Source organism: Salminus brasiliensis, chromosome 10, assembly GCF_030463535.1.
Source record: "Salminus brasiliensis chromosome 10, fSalBra1.hap2, whole genome shotgun sequence".
NCBI classification, from domain to species: Eukaryota; Metazoa; Chordata; class Actinopteri; order Characiformes; family Bryconidae; genus Salminus; species Salminus brasiliensis.
In genome coordinates this window covers 4,813,968-4,838,967 of record NC_132887.1, presented here as the reverse complement: position 1 = coordinate 4,838,967, position 25,000 = coordinate 4,813,968, and the positions used below count along the sequence as shown (strand labels likewise).

At 41.2% G+C, this 25,000-nt stretch overlaps 1 protein-coding gene across 2 annotated transcripts in view; it reads left to right on the top strand.

The window, feature by feature from the left end:
* Positions 1-9,660, top strand: part of bcl11ba (BCL11 transcription factor B a) — a 77,174-nt gene extending 67,514 nt beyond the window's left edge. The window contains exons 3-4 of one of the 2 annotated variants that reach the window (XM_072689023.1): positions 3,321-5,176; positions 7,103-9,660. In XM_072689023.1, the coding sequence (XP_072545124.1) occupies positions 3,321-5,176; positions 7,103-7,125 (1,879 nt within the window). In that variant the 3' untranslated portion in view covers positions 7,126-9,660. Of the gene's footprint in view, positions 1-3,320; positions 6,411-7,102 lie in introns of those variants that run through there. The other variant, XM_072689022.1, reaches the window with a different exon arrangement.
* Positions 9,661-25,000: the final 15,340 nt, after the last annotated feature.

The following is a 25,000-nucleotide window of genomic DNA, read 5'->3' as shown; positions in this document are numbered from 1 at the left end:
TGAGTGTGTGTGTGTGTGTGTGTGTGTGTGTATCAAGGAGTGTGTGTTAAGTGCTTCTTCCTTTAGTATTTCCTTCTAAAGGATATCTCTTTATTGTCATTCCATAAAGTAATTCATAACATTAATAACATACAGTAATATGACTGTATTTCATTTTTATATAATTTTTAATTTAAATAATTTCTATTTTTAGCATATTTTGATGCAATGTTTCATGACGAAAAGACCACAACAATCAGAATTATTGTCATAAAAAAATTCATCTTTAGTGAAGATTCCTGTTTAGAGGTCTCACCTTTAAAAAGAACCTTCACCTCAGATACATACATGGTTCTTTGGGGAACCAAAAGTGGTTCTTCGGTGACACCATTCAGAGAACCACTTGTAGCACCTTTAAAAAAAGAACCTTCACCTCTGATTAGGTTTCTTAAAACCTTCTATAAATTTCTTTAAAGGTTCCCTCACAGATCTCTTATGCGTACATAATTCGTACATGGTTCTTTGGGGAACCAAAACTGGTTCCTCCATGGCATCACTCAGAGAACTATTTATAGCACCTTTTAAAGAACCTTCACCTAAACTGAAGTTTCTTTAAGCCTTCAAGAGGTTCACTCACAGATCTCTCTTACACATACATGGTTCTTTACCGAACCAAAAGTGGTTCTTCTGTGGCACCATTCAGAGAACCACTTATAGCACCTTTAAAAAAATAACCTTCACCTCAAATAAAGTCTCTTAAAACCTTTCAATTTCTTTAAAGTTCCCTCACAGATCTCTCTTATTCGTACATGGTTCTTTACGGAACCAAAATTGGTTCTACTTTAGATGTTACTCAAAGAACCATTCGTAGCACCTTTAAAAGAACCTTCACCTCAACTGAAGTTTCTTCAAGCCTTCTATAAGTTTCTTTAAAGATTCCCTCACAGATTTCTTATAGGTCCACGGTTCTTTGGGGAACCAAAGGTGGTTCTTTTGTGGCATCACTCAAAGAACCATTTGTAGCACCATTTAAAGAACCTTCACCTCAACTGAAGTTTCTTTAAGCCTTAAAAAGATTCCTTCGCAGATCTCATTTACAAAAACGGTTCATTAGGAAACCAAAAGTGGTTCTTGAAGACCCCTTTTTGGTTTATTTTTAGAGCGTAGTCTTAGTCTAGGTCTAAAACCACCCTGGTACATGTGATCGGATAGACTCCAGCTATAGCTGTGTGTTAGTGGAGCTGAGTTAGTGACTGGAGGAAACCAGTAAGACCAGTGTTTAACCTGGATTGTGTGTCGGTGCTCCGGGCTCCTGCTCTCTGGGTCCTTTTGCTTGTGTTCCCTCCGCATGTCCTTTCTTTAGCTTCACACACCAGCAGCGTTTGGAGGAATGTAGAGGCAGGCCAGAGCCATTCAGCGAACCTGTTGGGCTTTAATTTTTTTTGATCCCACACAATGGCAGTGTGTGAACCAGCTGAGTGCGAGAGAGTGTGTGTCTGTGTGCCCCTACAGTACTATTGTTCCCACCACACACACACAATTACACACTTACACACTCACAGGCTTGAAGAAAGCACTTGTAAACACACACACTTGCACCCACACACAACCCTGAGAATCAAATACCCGAACAATTACGGCAGCATATGTTTCCCGGCGTATCCTAAATTGCTGCATTAGGTCAGAACACCGAGCTTTCATTTAATAAATAAATGAAACTGGTTTCCGAGTACACAATTACCATTTCCACTCTGTCTTTTTTTCTTTTCTTTTTTTTCCCTCGGTGGTCCCCCAGGACTTCGCCCGACTGTTTAGCATCCCCCCTTTTCCGCCGTATACTCACTATAGCGGCCTTGTTTGTGCTGCGGCGGTAACGAGTCCCCTTTGCATTGCTGAACCTGTGCAACAGTGCTGCAGCTGCATCAATTAGTCATGTGTAGTTAAAGGTACGGGGTGATGCCGAGCACACAGAGGCAGCGAGGAGGCCTTTCCCTGCACTACCGCACTCACTCACGTTCGCACCATAAAGCATCCGATCCGATCATGCCTTTTTTATTTTATTTTTTTATTATTATTTATTTCATATTTTTTTTATTCCCTCTGCTATTTTCCAAAGGACATCAAAACACACGTCTTTTTTTTTTACATTTTAAAGCTACATTTAAAGACTTCCAGGTCAGTTCAGTGATTCATTTGCCATTCCGCATCACACAGAGGATTTGTTCTGTGCAGCGTTCCCTAAGCAAAGTTTTTAGACCTGCTCTCTCGGCGCGTTTGGGTAAAAGTGCTGCCTCTGTGATGTCAGTAAAAGCTGGAATAGTGTTTTTTTTCAGCGAGAGCAATAATAGAAAAGGGAGAGGAAAAAAAACAGTGAAGGGGGAAAAAATCTGAGAAATTCTTAATGGAAGAGCAAATAATACCCTTAAGCTGTTTTAAATGCCACAGACTTTAACACTGAATAACAAACTCAGACCAGTTCTTTTATTTATTTATTTATTTATTTACACACACACAGCTTCTTCAGCTTAAATCACAGGCAGTATTTTCACTCTTTATTAGAAACCATTTATCTTGATGTGCCCATTTTTTTTCCCCCCTCTTTTTTATTTGTTTCCTAGAGGGGACGAGTTTATTTGTTTGATCGCGATAAGAGTCCCTTAAATCACAGTTTAAGTTGTACTTTTCCAATTTACTGGCATATTACTTTGGCATCCTAGCACGGCCTGGGCGCTTGGAGGGTTTCCGAGTTTGGAACGCTTTCGCCTGGCATTGTGCAGCCGTAATGATTCAACCATTTGTAAGAGGGAAGATTAAAGACTAGTTGAAATTGGAGATGCCATGTTCTCGCGCTGCTAGCCCGTCAGAGCCGAGTATGGAAATGATCTTGTCACGAGCTTGTTAAGTATGTGCCGCACTCTTTGCGGGACGGCGTGATGAGTGGGGCCCGCTGCTTAGAGTGCGAGGCAAATTTCGAGGCATGTCAAATGCCCGAGAGCCAAGTTTGTTCTGTGGAACATGTAATCGCTCCGTGACCCCAGAGTCACAGTGCTGCAGTCAGGCCAGCTACGCTACACTTAGTTTGACTGTGTTTTCCACGGTTGTTGTCGTTTAAAGGGGGGGAAATGCGGGGAACTTCATCTGTCTTCATGCAGATGTAATGGGAAGGACTTGAGAAGGTCTTGTGCTTGGTTGCAAAGGAGCTACAAGTATACATTAAGACCCTGCAAAGCTTATTTATCTTAATATTGAATATAATAGTCATTTAGAATAATGCTGTAAATTTGTATCTTTCCATCTCAATTAAAAGCACCTTTGTTGTACCTTTACTTGCCTGCAGGTAGAGATGAACCTTCAAGCTACATATGCACAAACTGCAAGCAGCCGTTTCCCAGCGCATGGTTCCTCCTGCAACACGTCCAGAACACGCACGGGATCCGTATCTATCTGGAGTCCAACTTGTCTAATGCTTCGCTCACCCCGCGGATCGCCATCCCTCCTCCAGTTGGTGCCGAATCCATACCCCAGTCTCCGCTCACCAACTTCCTAGGGGACAACAACCCCTTCCACCTGCTTCGGATGACCGGGCCCTTGCTCCGGGACCCCCCTCCAGGCTTTGTGGAAAATCGGCTCCCGAATACGCCCCCCTTCGTCAGCCCGCCACCCCGGCACCACTTAGACCCCCATCGCCTGGAACGCCTTAGCGCAGAGGAAATGGGTTTGATTTCCCAGCATCCCAGTGCCTTTGAGAGAGTGATGCGCCTGACGCCCATGGGCATGGAGACCCAGTCCATGGATTTTTCCCGCCGCTTGCGAGAACTGGCGGGGAACACAAATTCCACCCCTCCGCTCTCACCCAGCCGCGGCAACCCTATGCACCGCCTGCTCAACCCCAACCCCTTTCAGCCCAACCGCAAGTCCCCCTTCCTCAGCACTCCTCCCCTACCGCCGATGCCCCCGAACAGCACCACTCCACCTCAGACGCAAGACAAGAGCAAGTCCTGCGAGTTCTGCGGCAAAACCTTCAAGTTCCAGAGCAACCTGATCGTGCACCGGCGGAGCCACACTGGAGAGAAGCCTTACAAGTGCCAGCTGTGTGACCACGCCTGCTCGCAGGCCAGCAAACTCAAGCGCCACATGAAGACCCACATGCACAAGTCAGGATCTGTCACGGGGCGCTCTGACGATGGGCTTTCGGCCACCAGCTCGCCGGAGCCGGGTACAAGCGACGTCGCCGGAGAGGGCATGAAAGGCAGGGACGGGGACTTCCGAGGAGAAGGACTGGGTGCCGAAAATGAGGAGGAAGAGGAAGAGGAAGAAGAAGAGGAGCTGGAGAACGAGAGCAGGCCCGAATCCAACTTCAGCATGGACTCGGAGCTGAGCCGCAACCGGGAGAACGGTTCCAAACCCCCCACGGATGAGAAGGGACTGTCTCTGGGCAAGATGGTGGAAACCGTGGGGCTGAACTCCATCCAGCAGTACAATAACTTGATCGTTGACAATCGGAAAAGGCTTTCCTTCTCTAAGAGGTGTTCTGACGGACAGAGGGACACCGGAGACGAGGATTCGGTGGTCGGGGAGATAGACCACGTGGAGCGGGCCACCATCAATGGCAGGAACTGTGGCTCGGGCGACTCTTTCTCAGGCCTGTTCCCCCGCAAGCCCACGCCCATCACTAGCCCCAGCCTGTCCAACTCCTCCAACAAGAGGATCAAAATCGAGAAGGACTTAGACATGCCCCCGGCGCCACTGATCCCTTCCGAAAACGTCTATTCCCAGTGGCTGGTGGGCTACGCGGCCTCACGGCACTTCATCAAAGACCCCTTCCTGGGCTTCACCGACTCCAGACAATCTCCTTTCGCCACCTCCTCCGAGCATTCCTCAGAGAACGGCAGCCTGCGGTTCTCCACGCCGCCCGGGGACCTGCTGGACGGGGGACTCTCCGGCCGCAGCGGGACGGCCAGCGGGGGAAGCACCCCTCATTTAGGAGGGGGCCCGGGGCCGGGCCGGCCCAGCTCCAAAGAGAGCCGGCGTAGCGACACCTGCGAGTACTGCGGCAAGGTGTTCAAAAACTGCAGCAACCTGACAGTCCATCGGCGCAGCCACACGGGCGAGAGGCCCTACAAGTGCGAGCTGTGCAACTACGCCTGCGCCCAGAGCAGCAAACTCACGCGCCACATGAAGACGCACGGGCAGCTCGGTAAGGAAGTGTACCGCTGTGACATTTGCCAAATGCCCTTTAGCGTCTACAGCACGCTAGAGAAACACATGAAAAAGTGGCACGGGGAACATTTGATGACGAACGAGGTCAAAATCGAACAAGCCGAGAGAAGCTAAGCCAGATTTTTCCTATTTTGCCTCACAATTCCTTGAATATTAAAAAAAGGGTAGCTGGATACTCTGTTTTTCCTTTTTCAAATAATAATAATAATAATAATAATAATAATTTGAGTTAGATTTTGTGTTTTTGCCTAAGAAACTGCCATCTGAGAGAAAAAAATACAGCAGCAAAGGGAAGTTGTAATTGGAGCGGGTCTAAACTGCCTAATTTGGCGTTTTTTTTCAGTCTATCAGTGGATGAATTAGATGATGTTTAAATGGAGCCTTTAACTGTGCAATAATTTCTGTATTTATTGGATTTCGTAATGTTTTGGCATGTGCAGGTGCATTTTATTTCCTTATTTCTTTCCTTATTTTATGATTTTAAATGCTGGGATTTTTTTTTTTCATTTAATTTTTTATTTTTTACCCAGAGGGAAAAAAACAAAAACCTGAGATTTTTTTTGTTCCGTTTTTCCGAACAGAGTACGATTTGAGAAATCTAGGCCGCTGCTTATTATTGTATATTTAAGCTACATGTAATTTCTTGAAGAGAAGCCGAATTCAATCTTCAGTTGAATTGAAAAGCAGAACTGAGAAAGCTATCATTTTCTCTCTCTCTCTCTCTCTCTCTCTCTCTCTCTCTCTATTTCTCTCTTTGCTGTTGTTTATTAGTCATGATAGGATGTAAGCGGACAACAATCCTTAGACCTTGTCGTTTCAAACATGTCAATCTAATTGGGTATGTAGCACTGAATGTCAGATGTGACAGTAAACCTGGAGGATCCTGCTTTTTCTCCTGACCGTAAATCAGGCAGGGGAGACGGCAAAATGGAAAAAAATAAAATGGAAAAAAAAAAAAAAAAAACACAAAAAAATAATAATGATCACAAAGGCAGCTGCTTTCAGGTACCTAGTACCAGTCCAGACAAAGCCAGTCAAACAATCTTTTGCTTCTGGATCATTTTTTAATAAGTCCTTTAGTTCACGCTCAGACTGTTGATCCTGAAAAAGCGCTCCCTCTCATCAGCCGTCGCGCCGACGAGCGAAATCACAGCGTGCCCTTCTCTTTTTTCCCGTTTCTCTTTTTCTTTCTGTGCGGTGCTGAGCGGATCGGCTCATGCTCGTCGGCAGCTTCAGCCCGTTTAACACTGCTCCTCCCGGCCTCTCTTTTATCAATGCCGATCCAGTCCAGTCCAGTTCAGTCCAGCCGGGCCTGCTGTGTTGTTTTGAGCCAGATCTCAAGTCCAGATTACAGAATCAGACCCTGACTACCTGCTCACTGCGTTAGCATTTACGTTACCAGCTACCAGCTGCGGCTACTCACCTTTACACCGCTGTGCTACTTTCTGAAGGAGCCTAATACTTCCTCGACACTCGTCCTGTATCCACGCAGCCATACAGTCCTGTAAGAGTTCCTCCTCCTCGAGGAACGTACCTGTGTTCGATGCAGAAGCTCTATAGACCACTGTAGCTTTGACCACTTTCCATGTACCCCTCTGCCTCTAGTAGTCTGTGTTTCATTGTAAAAGCTTGGGTTTGCACCTGTGTCGCCAATTTAACCAGATCAGACAGGAAACCGGCATGACTTGAACAGTCGCTATGCATTTTCCGACGTTCCAACGTCCAGACGAATCTGTAAAAGGCATCAAACCTGGCTTATCTGGTTAACTTGGTCATGTCCCATGTGTACCAGTGTACCATGGCACAGGCAGGTATGCAGACTGTTGCACACTAAGAGTGTCTGTCCTAATCTGTTGAGCTAAAACAGTAAGACTTTCTTTTTTCTTTCTTTCTTCTCATTCAGGACTTCCTGTGATGTGTAGTTGAACGCATTCTAAGAAGTAGCAACACACAGACGAATTTCTGAGCTCTTTTTCTCCCCTCCTATTTTTATTTTACCCTTTTTTTAAGTTTTTTAATTTTTAATTATTTTTTTTTAATGTCTTCACCAAGCACTCCTCTCCTTTCGCCTAAATCACAATGCCCCCCACCACCACCACCACCATCACCACACGTACCACATGAGGGCCAAGCCACCAGTTTTTCTAGAATTAAGGGAATATCGTGTTGGTTAAAAACAAACAAAAAAAAGAAGACGACGACGAAGGAAAAAAAACAGAAGCAAAAACGATACAAAATTACAAAAAATCTAAATCTAAATAATCACGAAAACAAAACAGCCTCAGCTCTTTGCAGTTGACCCGCACTTTATGATTTGTTTTCCGCATTCATGAACAATGGAGAGAACGGCTTCTGAGCAAGAAATTACGCTGAAAGGATTTAGTGGGTGAAGGGAGCATCTGAGATTCGAGTGCCAGTGTTGCTAGGCTTGGCTTTCACAGCGCTGGCACTATAAAAGTGAAATTAATTTATTTGGACAGTTTTTGTACTGCCATTCAATTTGACATGAGTGTGCCTTGAATACTGATCTTCCTATTTATTGTCTTGCAAGACAAATGCAACATTTCCTTTTCTTTCCTTTTTTTTTATTTTTAATTTTTTTCTTTGTGAAGCAAAGAATTGACTACAAAAAGGCAAACATGTGTCCATATATACTTTAAAAAGTTTAAATCTGCTTCTAAAAATGAAGAGAAAGAAAACAAATCAAAATTCACTTTTTGTTTTTGTTTTGTTTTGTATTTTTTCCCATTTTTTTAAAGAGAAAAAAGGACATCCTTCGATCATTCGATCATTCTGAGTTGAATAAAGGTAAAGTAAAGTAGCCAGCACAATACTGATGTGTCTGTGTGTGTATATATGTATGCATATGTACATATAATGGCACAACGAACCACACACACATTCTAGACGTATATATGTATGAATTCTTCACTTCAGGATAAGACTGACTGCGTCCCTTGGTCAAATTGTATAGATTTCTTCTTTTTTTTTTCCAGAAGATTCTTTTTTGCTACAAATAGACAAGGAAGAGACTGGACGAAAAATCAGGAAACTACCGTAAAAAAAAAAAAATAAAGACTTTAGTGCACTCTGTCTTAAAATACGTTTACAGTATTGAAACAAGTACAAGGGTAAAAATGATATTTCTGTGTATGTGTGTTTTAAACAAACAAGTCATTTTGTTTGTTTGTTTTTTTATTTGTTTGTTGTTTTTTTCCAAGGTTGCTTCTAAAGTTTCTCTGAATGCCATCGTGGCTATGTGTATATTGGATTTTTTTTTTTTTTTTTTTTTTGGTGACGGGGTTTTAGTATATATATAAATATATAAATATAAATATATATATTACATTTTTCTTGTTTACTGTAAAAGTATACCAGTATTTGTAATATTGGAGAATGCCTGGGCATTTTACAAAAAAAAGGAAAAAAAAAAGACTTTTTTTAATTCTCTTTTTCTTTTTTTTCTTTTTTTTTTTCATTTTGCAGTCCAATTTAAATTGTGGGTCTCTTAAAAAATGTTTTTTGTCACTGTAACTGTAAAAGTCTTGAGTTTTAGTAGCTTTTTTTCTGCCTTGGGTGTAAGAAAATAAAGACAAATTGATAAAGACAAAGTGAACTGCAAAAACAGAGCCTGTTGAGGCTAAGGGGCCAGCTACACGACGTATGGAAGATCCCCCCGCCCCCACACCCCCTTACATACACACAGAAAAAGTCTAGCAAATATTATTATGGGTTTTTTTTTCCCAGGAAAGTGAAAAAATGCCTGTTTCTTGTCATCTGTTTTCGTTTCATCTGGAATGGATTCTCTTTAATGGCTGGATTGAAATACACGTGTAGACACTTGCTGTCTTGTACTGGAGCTTGTATTTTTGGAACTTGTATGCTGCGCTCGTGTATCTCTCGTTAGAGAGCGGACGATGAGTACCATTGTGTCGTTTTTGGGTTTGTTTTTTTTTTGTCGTTTTTTTATTCCTATCTAAAGGAAGGGTGCAGATTACCGAACAAGACACGACTGCGAGCTGCCACCGTAAAGCTGTTTCAATTTGGCAGGTGGAAAAAAAAATAATGAAATAAAAAAAAAATTGCATATGTCGAAATGAAACTTGTATAGAAGGGATTGAAAGGTTGTCCGGCAGCCTTTCACTGTAGCTACATATATGAAAGTAAATGTTTTGTTCACTATTATATTGGTTGTAAATAATTTTTTAATGCTTACCCAGACCCTTGTTTCATTTTTGTTCCATTTTATTTGTGCGTGTTCTGACTGGCACTGGCAGCAAAACTGTCTTTTTAACCCGTCTGCCCCTTCACCGACCCCCTTGACCCTCCCCCTCCCCCCAAAGCCCTGTCTGTTTCGATTCTGAGTGTAAAACCCGGTTCTTTATGGGGCCTGCAAAGTGCAGCTCTCTTAGCATGAGAAGAATAGAGCACAAATACAAACTGTTTTACTTGTCTAACTCATTCTTGCTCATTTGTGTCATCATTTTGTTTCCAACCAGTAAAAAACAAGAGAAAAAAAAGCCTTCGTTCTCACTACATGTGCACTGGATCACAGATCAGGTCTCAGAATTATTGCAATGATCAGTTGGGGTATCACAGTAATAATAAACATATTTCTATATATACATACAGTATACAGATATCGTCACTGTCACACAAAAAATGTATCTCCAGATTTGCTGTATTTGATGTTTTGACTGGATTAGAAGTGGGCAGCTGTTCTTAACATTGTGTCAGAATTTCATGATGAATGGACCAATAGAAATGCTCCAGAATTACCTGGAATAAAACCTTTTTACATTGACTTCTATTGAAAGTTCAGAAGGTTTTTAACCCTCTACTGTAAAGTTGCTGTTTTGGAGATGCAAGGTTTTTCTGATAGTGACGAGCTATCCACACACACACACACACACACACACACACATATATATATATAGAGAGAGAGAGAGAGAATGCCTCTTTCTTAATCACACCTATGGTTAGATTTGTAGATTATCTTAATAATCAAATTGCCAAATTACCAACTTTCAACAAAATTTCAGTTATGATTATTTGAGATCTATGTGTAATAATAAATAAATAATATATATATATATATTTCTTTATTTTTTTTTTATTAAAGGCATAAAAAATACTTAACAGAAGAATGGTAGCATTTCAAATATTCCAAACTACTCTTTTGCTAAAATGTAAAATAATAATAATTTATATATATATATATATATACGCAAAAAAATAAAATGGTATGCCGTATAAACTACTGCATTTAAATAGGTGGGTCCATTAGGTTCACTCTCAGTCGGAGCAATGGGAGTAATCAAATTTAAATCAAATCAAATCTGATTAAGTCTACTGTCTAATCACGCTATCAGGTGAACTTTGCCATTAAAGAAACGACTGAACGTCTTCAATCTATATGTGTTTCCCTCCCATATGTGTATCTGACATCAAAGCCTTTGCCTCCAACCAGAGGCTGCAATTAGAGTCACTTAGTGCCACTCAGGCTGACCACACTCATACAGAAACATATCAATCTGCCTGTCACGCCATGGGTATTTTCAAACCGCTCCCAAAATGTATCAAACCCTGATATCTAAAAATGACTCCCTGAGAGGAGCTGCTTTGAAGAGCGCTCGGCCTCCCTGGCCGATCAGAGCTGAGCCTCTGAGCATTCTCTCGCATTACCCAGGGGTGTTCCATAAATGCCTTTATATACATAGATCTAAGACCCATTTCTCTTTCTTCTTCCCCTGCATCTGAACATCAGGAGACAACTTTAGGTATGGAGGTCAGTTCCTAAAATCTGAAAGTCTGGATGTGGGATGTGGGTCTGCATTTAAGTTCCTCACTGATTCATTTGGGAACTAAAAGTGGTTCTTTATTACATCCTTTAGGAACTGTAGTTATGCAGTAACACATTCGTTTCAGATGAATAGTCTGGGAATGTTTACTAGTAGATACTGAATATTTTACAGCAGATGTTGAATAATACATAATCGATACTGAAATCATAGTAGATCCTAAACAAGTCATAGTAGACACTACTAACGTCATAATAGATACTCAATAAGTAGGTGGATCACTCATAGTAGACACTGAATAATTATTAGTAGATACTGAATAATTTAAAGTATATGCTGCACAATTCACCATGGATCTTTACCATACGCTATAGTAGATCCTGAAAACTTCATAGTATATACTGACTAAGTCTTAGCAGGTACTGAATACTTTATAGTAGATACTGAATAATTTTTATTATTGCTGAATACTTTATAGTAGATACTTTTTAGATGTTATAATTTGTAATAATTGCTAAATAATTCATAGTAGATAAAGAATAATTATTGGTAGATACTGAATACTTTATAGTTGATATTTATTAAATACTTAATCATTTGTAATAATTGCTGAATAATTAATAGTAGATAAAAAATAATTATGGGTAGATACTGAATACTTTATAGTAGATACCGAGTAAGTCTTAGTAGATGCTGAATACTTTATAGTAGATACCGAGTAAGTCTTAGTAGATGCTGAATAATTTATAGTAGATACTGAGTAAGTCTTAGTAGATGCTGAATACTTTATAGTAGATACTGAGTAAGTCTTAGTAGATGCTGAATACGTTATAGTAGATACTGAGTAAGTCTTAGTAGATGCTGAATACTTTATAGTAGATACTGAGTAAGTCTTAGTAGATGCTGAATACGTTATAGTAGATACTGAGTAAGTCTTAGTAGATGCTGAATACTTTATAGTAGATACCAAGTAAGTCTTAGTAGATGCTGAATACTTTATAGTAGATACTGAGTAAGTCTTAGTAGATGCTGAATACTTTATAGTAGATACTGAGTAAGTCTTAGTAGATGCTGAATACTTTATAGTAGATACCGAGTAAGTCTTAGTAGATGCTGAATACGTTATAGTAGATACTGAGTAAGTCTTAGTAGATGCTGAATACTTTATAGTAGATACTGAGTAAGTCTTAGTAGATGCTGAATACTTTATAGTAGATACCGAGTAAGTCTTAGTAGATGCTGAATATGTTATAGTAGATACTGAGTAAGTCTTAGTAGATGCTGAATACTTTATAGTAGATACCGAGTAAGTCTTAGTAGATGCTGAATACTTTATAGTAGATACTGAGTAAGTCTTAGTAGATGCTGAATACGTTATAGTAGATACTGAGTAAGTCTTAGTAGATGCTGAATACTTTATAGTAGATACTGAGTAAGTCTTAGTAGATGCTGAATACTTTATAGTAGATACCGAGTAAGTCTTAGTAGATGCTGAATATGTTATAGTAGATACTGAGTAAGTCTTAGTAGATGCTGAATACTTTATAGTAGATACCGAGTAAGTCTTAGTAGATGCTGAATACTTTATAGTAGATACTGAGTAAGTCTTAGTAGATGCTGAATACGTTATAGTAGATACTGAGTAAGTCTTAGTAGATGCTGAATACTTTATAGTAGATACTGAGTAAGTCTTAGTAGATGCTGAATACTTTATAGTAGATACTGAGTAAGTCTTAGTAGATGCTGAATACTTTATAGTAGATTAAGAATAATTTGTAAAAATGCTGAATACTTATAATATTTATAGTACTTATAGTACTCATAGTAGATACTGCATTCATTGTGGTAGATACTGAATCTTTATTAGATACTTAATAACTCATAGCAGATACTCAATCATTTCTAGTTGATACTGAATCCTTCATAGTAGATACTGAATAATTCTTGGTAGATACTAAATACTTTATAGTAAATGCTGAATAATTAGTAATAATTGCTGAATAATTCATAGTAGATATTGAACAATTTATAGTAAATACTGAATAATTCATAATAGATACTGAATACTTTACAGTAGCCACTGAATAATTCTTAGTACATGCTGAATATGTCATAGTAGACACTAAATAATTTATAGTAGATTTTGAATAATTTAAATTAGGTACTGAACAATCCACAGTAGTCCCTCAATAACCAGCCTTAACATTATTACATTAATAATAGGCCTTCAGTTTGTCATATTACAATATAGAGATAAGACTTGTTCAGATCTTTCTGTTTAGCCGTATTTACCTATAAACTCCAGAAATTTGTCAAGAGAGAAAGGCCTGGACATTATCCAGAGTTATCTTTGCACACATGTAGAGTACAAAAAGGGGCAGCACCTGTGTGCAGGAAGCACAACTGGAAGCAAACAGTATGCTGTGGAAATAGCAGTGTTTTGTTACAGCATATCAAAGATGGCAAACAAGACCACTGACTCATCTATAATGATGTCATCACACCCACTGTGAAAACTTTACCTGCTCTATTCACACATAGGCTCACTCGGACATTACCTGGACTTTGTCCTGGGGGGGCTGGCAGGACAATGGCAAGTCTGGGTAATGTCCGGTACAACTGATTTGGACATTTCATTCATGCATACAGCTACTCTGGGTAACGTCCAGGGTTACCATACATGTCTGAAAGGGGCTTGTGTGTAATTTTATAGAAACGAGGGCTATTATAAAGGCCTCTGTAAAGTCTTTGAACTTGCCTAGGTGGTACAATACCACTCTTTCCTGATACCAATATTGTAATTTTGAGTAGCAGCTCATTTTAATGCTTACTTTTACTTTTAAAAGTAGCTTTTTAAATAAACTATTCTCAGAGGATGAGCATTTTACAGTAGGCATCGTCCTCAAACTGCTTTACCCTTAAATTCTTATGTGTAAACCAGCTCCTTACCCTGATAACTATATTAATGCCACAATTATCATCAGTTTCACAAACCCTAAATCAGAACCCTGTGGGACTCCACAAAATGTGCTTCTTCTATGGAATTGCTCAAAGATCCATTTGAAGCACCATTATTTTTGAGTGACGATGGTACTTATATTTTTAACCTTTGACCCGGGTGTGACATACCTTTATTTGCTACTTTTTTAACTGCATTAACAAACATTAAGATGCTCTGGAGTTATGTCACAAATAGACACTTTTGGTGTCTTTAAAGAACCTTCACATAATTCCACATAGTTTTTTTTTTACTTTTCTATACCAATAAAAAATCTTTCCAAGAAATCTACATCCAAGCCAGGAATAGTTGTATGGTTGTATTGCATGTATCGTTACACACTGCATATAGTGTACATATTAATTTCATAGTCGTTAACAATAGGGCTTTAATTCAGGAAGATGAACACACTGATTCTCCGGGTCACTTCTGTTGTCAGTGGTGTCCTTTTAAATCTCAGATCAAACACAGGCCAGACGGGTGTCAGCGAGGAGCAAAGACACAGTCGTGTTTCTGACATTTCATACAGACTAAACATCTAAACATGGCCCAATCCTCCTGCTGAAAGATGCATTAGAAAAGCCTCGCTGAAGCTGTGTGTGTATGTGTGTGAGGGAGTGCGGTCGGTGTGTGAGGCGGGTTTGAGAGAGTGGCTTTGACGTGCGTGTCAGTGTTCAGTGGCGGGTGAGTCGGAGCCCGAGCTGGAGGGATGTGGATCCCCCTTCTCTTTCGGGACCTGTCGAGGGTGGCTAAGCTGAAGCTGAGTGACGGCCGGCTCCGCAGGTGCCCGCCTGGCCTCTGGGTGCTGAATTAGCGCCGCCGTCATTAAGCCCCTGCTCATGCTCAACTCTCCGCGGTGTTAAATACCGCTGTTCCCCCGGCCAGCCATCAAACAGCCCTCCAGCTCAGCCCACGGGGCTTTCACACTTCACTCAGCAGCACAAAAAAAGAGAAAGAAGCGGCTGGGGTTACAAGTCCTCATCTAACATCTGAAGCACAAAGAGGGAAGGAAGAAGGCCAAATAAGAGAAACCAAATCTCCACACACTCCAGAAAAGAGATTTATTTAACTTAAACTAAAAACTGTGAGTTCACTAAACTTTGGATTGGCCTGGTCAGTTAACACAGCAACAAACATGTACTTACTTATGTTAAAATATATATTTTTTAAATGCTGTAAAAACAATCAGAAAGATATCAGATATAGTATAATTACTTTTACTTTTAAAAGTAGCTTTTTAAATAAACTATTCTCAGAGCATTTCACAGTAGGCATCATCCTCAAACTACTTTACCCTTAAATTCTTATGTGTAGGCCTACACTTTATTCTGATAACTATATTCATGCCACAATTATCATCAGTTTCACAAACCTTAGATCAGAACCCTGTGGGACTCCACAAAATGTGCTAACTGGTTACCAAATAATTCTGATTAGTTTCTGCATTAGAACTAATAACTGAATAATAAACCAAGAGTTAATGTGTCAAATAATTTCCTATCCCACAGGATAAAATGTACACCTAACACAATTACAGCATCAGATCTGATTCAATCATTTTTCATCCTATCCACACTGGTGCTAAAGGTGCTAAAAACGGTTTCTTAGGCGATACCATAGAAGAACCACCAGGTTCAAAGAACCATGCCTTATTATCTAATATGAATTAATCAGTACTTATTCAGTATCTACTTAGAATTATTCTGTACCTATTAGGAATTATTCAGTACCTTCCAGCTTGTTCAGTATCTACTTTGTTAGTGCGGACCACACCCCGAGGTGGGACGGGAGGGCGGACTGTGTTTTGTCTAGGAGTCCGAGTCGGCTTTTCTGCGGTCTGCATGTGAAGCCTGCCACCCCCACCCCCCATTAGAGTGGTGGTCTGAAGAAGAGGGAGGAGACGGGGTGGAGGTGGGCGCGAAGTTTGGTTTCTTCATACAGGGATAGGCTTTGAGGTTTGGTTGTATAAACGTGCTGAAGGCCTGAAGAAGGATGGGTTAAGGGCGTGGTCTTATAATATGAATTATTCAGTACCTTATTATTCAGTTATTATTCAGTATCCACTAGACATTATTCAGTGCCTACTAGCATTCATTATTCAGTATTCACTAGAAATGTATTTTGTACATTCAGTACCTACTTGGAATTATTCAGTACTTATTAACATATTCAGTACCTTCTAGGAATTATTCAGTATCTACTAGGAATTATCCTAATACTAGTAATATTTACTAACATATTCATTATCTGCTAGGAATGATACAGTACATACTAGGAATAGTTTGGTAGTTACTGACTTATTAATTATCTACTAGAAATTATTTCATATATACCAACTTAATCATATCTACTGACTTAATCATCTACCAGGATATCATTCAGTACTTACTAATTTAATCAGTATATACTAGGAACTACTCCAGGGAACTGAGCACTAGGAAGGCGGTGTTGTTACCCACTATGCTACACCATCCATTCCGTCTGTCCATGGCTACAGTAGTTTGTTATTAATAATCTTAATTAACCAGGCTACTAATCACATCACACATCTGATATTTGCCCCCTGGTTATTGACTCTTAACACCAGACCATATTTAAACATTGTTCCACAGGCTTCTGTTTTGTTGTCCCATAAATCAGTATCACTGGAAGAAGCCTGGAAGAAGTCTATCAACAACAAATCAATAAATACTGAAGGGATCGTTAAACATGACGGCCCCTGTGGGAATCCCAAGTACTTATATAGATTTTGACTATAACCTAAACTACATATTACGTGGAATCCAGTGGCAGGAGTAGGCTTGTCGAGACAGAACTGAAGCAGACCAGGACGAGTTTCTGATTTGGCATCAGTTTCAAGGCAAAAGGGTAATTAAGCCTATCCCTGACTGGCCTGCTCTTTGAAGTCCCCCGTAGGGGGGATTATTCCCAGTGAAGGGGAAGAGAGCGAGAGAGAGAGCGAGAGAGTGGGGGGGATTGAAGGGGACTTTGGCTCTCTCTTTACATTCCAATTGAGTCATGTGTAAGCGAGTAGGAACCACTAATACTCGTCCAGGCTAGGACGACATTCAAGCGACCAACTTGCAGTCCTCCACACATTTTCACCAGCGTAGCTTACCTAACAATGACTGGAGATCCATTCAGAGACTTTGTCTTTGCCCCATTTAACTCATTCAAAAGTGTCCTCCGGAGTAGTGGATGGACAGCATGTTCACATTGGTCAGTAAAATGGATCAGTATGTGGAATCTGAGCTTTCTGGGTGTTACTGTGGTTCTATCATTGTATAAAGAAGGGTTATAGGTGGTTTCTGCCACCAAGACAATAGTACCAGATCCTTTAAGTCTTTAAGTATGTGGTGAGGTGGAGCCTCCAAGAGCATCAATGAGCCTTCGGTGCCATTGACCCTGTCGCCGCCTTCCTTTGGCACTTTAGGTAGGTACTGACCACTGCATACCAAGAACACCCTGCAAGACCTGCCTGATGTTTTGACGATGTTCTGACCTAGTTGTCTAGAGCATCACAGTTTCGTTCTTGTCAAAGTGTCTGCGATCCTTATGCTTGCTCTTTTTTTTCTCCCCCTAGCACTAGCACGTCTCCTCCAACACATATGAAGCCAGCCATCGCCTCTTTTTGAACTACTGCCAATGCGGCATCACCAGGCAGTCGACACTCTCTGAGAAATGTTCTGGGTTTCCAGCTCCACCACACTAGCTAACAGATGCCTGTGCTGGCCAACAGCGCTTTAAGAGTAATTAGAGGAAAGAGCGCCATCTACCTATCCGGAGAGAGCACAACCGATTGTGCTCTCTCAGACTCCGGCCGCTGATGGCAAAGCAGCAAGGCTTGGCTTCAAATTCGACCTCCGGACCATAGTGGTAGCGGACCTTAGGCCGCTGAGCCACTCGAAGCTACAGAAGTTGTTCCTAAACTAGGGACATAGACATAGGACTCAGAGGGTGACTGAAAAGGCTATAAGGTACTTAGGTAGGTAGGTAGTCACACAAACACAGTAAAAACATTTTTGTAAGCTTTGTTAGAATCTAGTCTAGAGTCTTCTTCATGTCCTTCATGCAGTAAAAGCAAGTTATTAAAGCAGGAGAATTGATTCACAGCCAGGAAGAGTGTTCAGTGCTCCTCGATGGGCCATCTGAGATCCAAACACTCTAACTTTCCATGTCCTTTTATCTCCATTAACTCAGAAACTAATGTGAGATGAAGATATACTGCAGCTAGAGCTCGCCATACTGCTACATCTGATCTTTCCAGCAGAGTTAAACAACTTAGGGTGTTAAACATGTTTCAGGCTGAGCCCATATACAGTAATCAGCATGTAATGAGCATGAGCAGATAACTCAGGTCAGCTGGATGATGCAATACTTTTAAAGGCAAGACGAGGCTCCGGAGGAAGAGCGTGAAACGCAGCGATTAAAATGTTTTTCCAGCATGAGAAAAGAAATCAGCGGGGTGCAATAAAAGTTCAGTAACTGAGACAAAATCTGGGCATAAAAGGACTTTATTTGTCAAAAGTGGAGAAGAGATATCAGAGGAGGAGCGAAACCAGGCCGTTAATATTTCATTTAATCTCTCTGACTGAAAAGGCCTGTATTTCTATTAGCCTCTCCATTCACACGATAACCAGAGAAGAGTGTGCATGTGTGTGTGCGTGTGTGTGTGCGTGTGTGTGTGCGTGTGTGTGTGTGTCTAACTGGAAAGATTCACAGCATGCTTGTGTGTGAGAGAGTGTGTATGTGTGTAAACGGGAGTAAGTGTGTGTGTGTATGTGCATGTTAGTACAAGTGTGTATCCGTATGTGTATGTGAATGGGTATGAGAGGGTGTGAGTGTGTATGTGTGCATCTGTATGTGTGTGTGGGTGGGTGTGAGTGAGTGTGCGATTGTGTGAGAGCGTGTATGTGTGTGTGAGTGAGTGTGAGAGTGTGTGAGAGAGTTTATATGTGTGTAAACGGGAGTAAGTGTGTATGTGTATGTGCATGTTAGTGCAAGTGTGTATCCATATGTGTGTGTGGGTGGGTGTGAGAGTGTGTGAGAGAGTTTATATGTGTGTAACCGGGAGTGAGTGTGTATGTGTATGTGCATGTTAGTGCAAGTGTGCATCCATATGTGTGTGTGGGTGGGTGTGAGAGTGTGTGAGAGAGTTTATATGTGTGTAACCGGGAGTGAGTGTGTATGTGTATGTGCATGTTAGTGCAAGTGTGTATCCATATGTGTGTGTGGGTGGGTGTGAGAGTGTGTGAGAGAGTGTGTATGTGTGTAAATATGAGTAAATGTGTATGTGCATGTTAGTGCAAGTGTGTATCCAAATGTGTGTGTGTGTTGGTATGTGTGAGTGAGTGTGAGAGTGTGTGTGAGAGTGTGTATGTGCATGTTAGTGCAAAAGTGTATCTGTATGTGTGTGTGTGTGGGTGTGAGAGTGTGTGAGAGAGTGTGTATGAGTGTAAACGGGAGTGAGTGTATGTGAATGTGCATGTTAGTGCAAGTGTGTATCCGTATGTGTGTGTGTCCACGCTTGGGAATGCATGTGACCGCATGTGTGTATTTCTGCATAGTGTGTGTGACAGTGCATGATTGTGTATGCATGGTATGTGTGCATTAAAAATGTGTGTGTGTATGTATTTGTGCATGTGTTTGAAAGTGTGTGAGTGTGTGTGTACAGTACATGTGCACACCAGTGTTTTGTGTGTGAGTGTCCACGCATGCGAGCGTGTGTGTGTGTATTTGTGCATATGTGTGAGAGTACATGAGTGTGTGTATAGTATGCGTGCACACGTATGTAGGAATGTGTATGTGTGTGAGTGTGTCTGAGTGTGTGTGTATGTGTGTGTGTGAGCACGATCATTCAAGTGTATCCACACGTGTGTATGTGTGTGTGCATGCAAGTAGGAGTATGCATGTGTGTATATGTCGGTGCATGTGTCTGTGTCTGTATGTGCACATTTGTGTGAGGGTGTGTACATATGCATGTGTGTGTGTGTGCTTGGGTATGTGAGCATCCTCTCATTAACCTGCTGCTGCTTATTTCTATTATATAAACAGCAGTGGGATTTAGAGCCACACACACACACACACACACACACATACACACACACACACAGACACACACTTAAACACACAGGCGTTTTTATGGTATGGAGTTATGTGGGCTTCATCCTGACGGCATCACGGCCCTCCCCTCTCATTAAAAGGCGACTTGGAGTGACTTGAGGTAAGCCACGGTTCTGCGTCTCAGAGTGTGTGTGTTGACAGGTACAGCGCTGCTTAAGACTTCCAGATCTGCTCGGCTATTCTCCCCCCCTAAATCCCCCCACCAGGCCCGGAGCGACGGCCAGGAATTCACCGTCGGACAGGAAGGAGGGAGCGCTTTTCAAAAGGCTTTCAAAGAGACCCTGAGTAAATAAAACTCAGCCTAAGGTTTGGGCCTTTTTGTACCCGCGTACACACCTCAAAGGGGGAGAGGAGGGTGGGACTGGGCTTGAGGGGGTGGAGGGTGTCTGACTTCGTTATTATAGTAGAAGGAAAGTCTCAGTGGAGGTCGGTTCAATGAGGGAGTCATGGCGAATCAGGGGATTCCCCAGACTTGTGTTGTAATTATTACCATTATTATTCACCCAACTTGTCCTTGTCCAATTGATTGGCATGGCTGTTTCATGGCTGTTTCCAAAAGCTCTCTCTCTCCTCCTACTCTGACAGCTCCAAACGCATGACAAATGACAAGAAAACTAATCAAAGACGTTCGAGTCAGTTTTTCAGCTTCTGCAAATGTAGCATCTCAAGTTGAAGGGGTGAAGAAAAATGACTGGAGACGCTGAAACGGGGTCCAAAACAACACCAACAGGCTACTTTTTGTAGAACCACCGAGCAGAGCACGGATGCCTAAGGTATCTTAATGTAATCTCAAATTATTATTATTATTATTATTATTATTATTGTAACACACTGAGTAACCGTGCTACTGCACCTGCTCTTAGAGGGGCAGTACTCAATTTTCCTGTTTGTTATCAGTTAAAATCTATAAAATATGTGAAGCAATAAAATAATAACAGAAAATGGCATTTCCTAAAAGAAAGGTGGCTCTAACTGGTTGTTGAGGTATCCCAGTTGGTTGCTATGATATTGCATGTGGTTGCTATGGTGTTGCTCTGGGGTTGCTATGGTGTTGCTCAGTGACTGCTATTATGGGTGCTACAGTATAGCAAGAATATTACTATGGCTTTTCCAGCTATCGCCATGATGTGGCATAATATTAGTAACTTTGGCCCTTGGTTTGGCAGTTGCTATTGTATCCAGGTGGTTAATCAAGGGTTACCTAGTGGTTGCTGTGTGCACCCTGCTACTTCCAATGGGAAACAAATCTGTAACAATTTGTTACTATGCATCCAATCAAAAAGCTGCATACAGATTGTTCTGGAGTTGGAACAATGTTGAAATCTCGAAGTGCAGAACGAGTTACGCAGCAAAAATCCAGCAGAAAAATAATAAAGAATGATAAAAGACAATAATAAATCAGATAACAATATAGTTGTTGTTGAAATTATACTTATGTTAGAATTACAATATAATTATTTTATTAAACAGCATCAGCACATGTGCATTAGGAGCCTAGTGAGAAAACCTAGTTTGAGAAACAGCACTGTGGCCTAGAGCCTTGTCTGTGTTTACACTGTCTCTCCTGTCAGTCTCTTCAACAGCCCATTACTCCACCCCCATCTCTGTCTTTTCAGCTGAACAATAAGGCCATAGCTGGTAATCATCCTGCATCGCTTTGGGCAAAAAAAAACAAACAAAACAAAACATGCTGTTCTGCCCAAAAATGGCATGACAAAAAATATGACAGGTCACTTTGGAAGTGCTTTTCCAAAATGGAGATGATTTTGACAGGTGTGTAAACGCCAGATATCTGTATACCTGAACTGTTTGAGTGACAGACTGGACAGAGTCTTCAGCAGGGAGTGCTTACTAGTCTAACACAGGGAGTGACTGATAAACTCAGAGAAGCTCATTACAGAACCGGCGGGCCGAGAATACTCTCGACTACTTTCACAGCAGCAAATCGTTCCAAGCAGAATTCTCAGGTTCTATATGTTTATAGTTTTACTATCAAGAAGCTAAATATTGCAATAGGCAGAACCACAAATCAGGCTAAAATGCTAACACTACATCATGGACCCAAGACATATGGGAGTTTTATTCCTGCTCTGGCCAAACGCCACCGCTATACCATGAAGAGTTTCTAGAGTACGTGTGGACCGTGATTAGCTGACAATTCTCTCTATAAAAAAGAATTTTTAGAGACGAGCTTTGTGATAATGACTGGGAACGAAAGCCAAGAGCATCTGAAATGATGCCGATTTCCATTTTTGCCTTGCTTCTCACTTTTTGGTATAATGTGAATCTGGCAGTTGTTCTTTACATTGTTTCTCAATTTCCTGATGAGTGGACCAATAGAAATCCTCCAGAATGACTTGATTAATGAAAAACTAAAAAAAAATTCCCCTTCTCCTATAAAATTGCCATTTTGGAGATGTTTGTTTTTTGGGTGAGAGCGATGATATGGAGAAAAAGGGAGGCGCCGGGGTCTATCAGGTAGCTCAGCAGTTAATCAGCTTGTTTTATGTTAATAATAAAGCAGAAATAGCGTCTGCCTCCCTGTTTGAGTCCGAAAAAACACTGAAAAAGGGGAAAACTAAAAAAAAAAAACCCAAACAGTGAGACAAAGAAGGAAAACTATGCTGTTTCTTGCTGGATTTCTTTTAACCGCACCAAGGCAGTCACTCAAACCTAATTTTTTTCTCTCCTTAAGTGAGGACGGGGTGAGTTCTTAAAAAAAAATAAAAAAACAGCTGTGAACAACTGAAGGCACTGGCGAGGTGCGTGGTGCCTTTTTGATATTCAGATTTGCCTGCCTACACAGAGCATTATGACACATTTGGATGATCGCATTGTGGGATTAGGAGGCTGCCTTGTCATTTTCAACAACAATACGGCGATTTAGGGATGCTATTTCTCACAGTGCGCCACGCATTAACGCCGGGCCCAAAGATTTACATAAATCTTTGTCTTAAGATGAAAGAAAGGGTTTGAGACAATGAAGTTAAGCTTTAGAAATGGGAAAGAAAAGTGTGTGTGTGTGTGTGTGTGTGTGTGTGTATGCACACAAGGAGGGGTTTGGCGACCGGGAGTAGGGGAGGAAAAAAAGTTTTTTTTTTTATTTTTTTTTTTATTCTAAATCACCCACTGTACTTTTGATACAAAGATACATAATGCCCTCTTTTTCATGTCCTCATCATGAAAAAAATGAGCAGGAAAAATAAGCATTAGCTCCGCAGTGAAGGAAAAAAGAAAGAGAGCGGGCGAGAAAACGTTCCTTTCAGGCCGGGTTAGTGGTGCGTCTTTCACTGAATTGCTGCGCTCCTTAATCTTATTGCCTGTGGCAGTCATTTTGAAAACTGACCTAGATTGTTGCACCACCCTCTCTGATTGGATTCATCCCGCCTGATTGTGAATTGGTTTACAGTACATCTGAGGAGAGAGATTGCAGCCGCAATCTGACCATTGACAGTAATTTCTCTGAGGTTACTGCAGAATGCAGATTTTCGGAAGTGGATTGGAACGCTGGGACGTTATTGTGACACTTTTTTTTATTCATTATTTTCCGGTTTGTTTGTTAGCGTCTGCACCTCGTATCAGATGTGCTATTTTTGCTACCATGCTAAATGTACGAACCATCTGCCTTCCCAAGATTTTCCTTCACTTCGAACTCTGAGCTAATGATGGATCCCATTGCCCTCGTAAACTCAGCAGGTCAACACTGGTGAATGCCAGAATCTTCGTAAAAGCTGCATAAGAGGGTTTTAAGAAGACATTTCCTCTTTAAGAATTAATTTAGTTTGATTTACATAATCAAAATCAATCAGACTTTGGTCATGATCAATACATTTGGCTGCTCCCTGTAAAGCTAATCTTGCATTGATGCTCTCAGAACAAGAAAAGCCAAGACTGCCATTGGCTGTGTGAGTGGTCAGTGGCGTCTCAGCAATGGGGAGCTTGGGACTAAAATAGCTGCTCTTTACCGTAAAAAAGATTCTATGGCATAAAATGACCTGTACCTGTACCTGTTCCTGTACCATTTCATATGACCCTGCCTGGTAAAGGACTCAAGCCTCTCCCTCAGATGTCTGATGCGAAGGGCCCAGGACATCATCAACATGGCTTTGGACTAACATTGTGCCAGAACGGTAGCCAAGCTAGCACCACAGTAGTGATGCTAACACGGCAGTAGTGATGCTGGCCGAGGCTGATGGCTGTGGTAGTGATGTTGAGTTGACATGCTATTGCTACGGACTTTGACACACACATTAATGCAATATGTCTTCACACAGGATGCCAGTATTTCAAGCAAGGTAGACGCAACCTCAGCTTACCTAAGATACCTAAGCTCCTCTCAGCAGCACAGATAATTGTTAGCTTGGCGGCTAAACGTAGTCCTCAGGCCGTCAGCATGAGAAAATGTCTCTTCTAGAAAACAAGAGGCAGTTCTTGCGCAAGCTCATTTCAACAAGGTCAGTCAGTGAAATTTCCTCATTTATTTTTTACACTCCAACATCTCTTGTTTCTTCATGAAACCAAATGTGGTTTTTGTATGGCAGCACTTAAAGAACCATTTAAAGCACCTTTATTTTTGAGTGTGTTAAGACAGTCGTAGAAAGGCCTTGGCTTGGTCTCCTGAAAGCATCTCAGCACAAAGGTGATTCTTGAACGGCCGAGCAAGCATCACACTGAACACTCTCTCTACCCACACTCTTAAAACAAAGGTGCTACAAAGGGTTCTTGGAGCGACACCATAGAAGAACCGTCTCTGTTTCCATGAACGAAAATGTACTCTGAAGAAGCCTGTAAACCTAACGAACCTAACGCAACGTAGACCTAATGAACTCACACCTACTCAGAGCGGCTCAGGTGTTCATTCAGCATGTCCTACACTGAT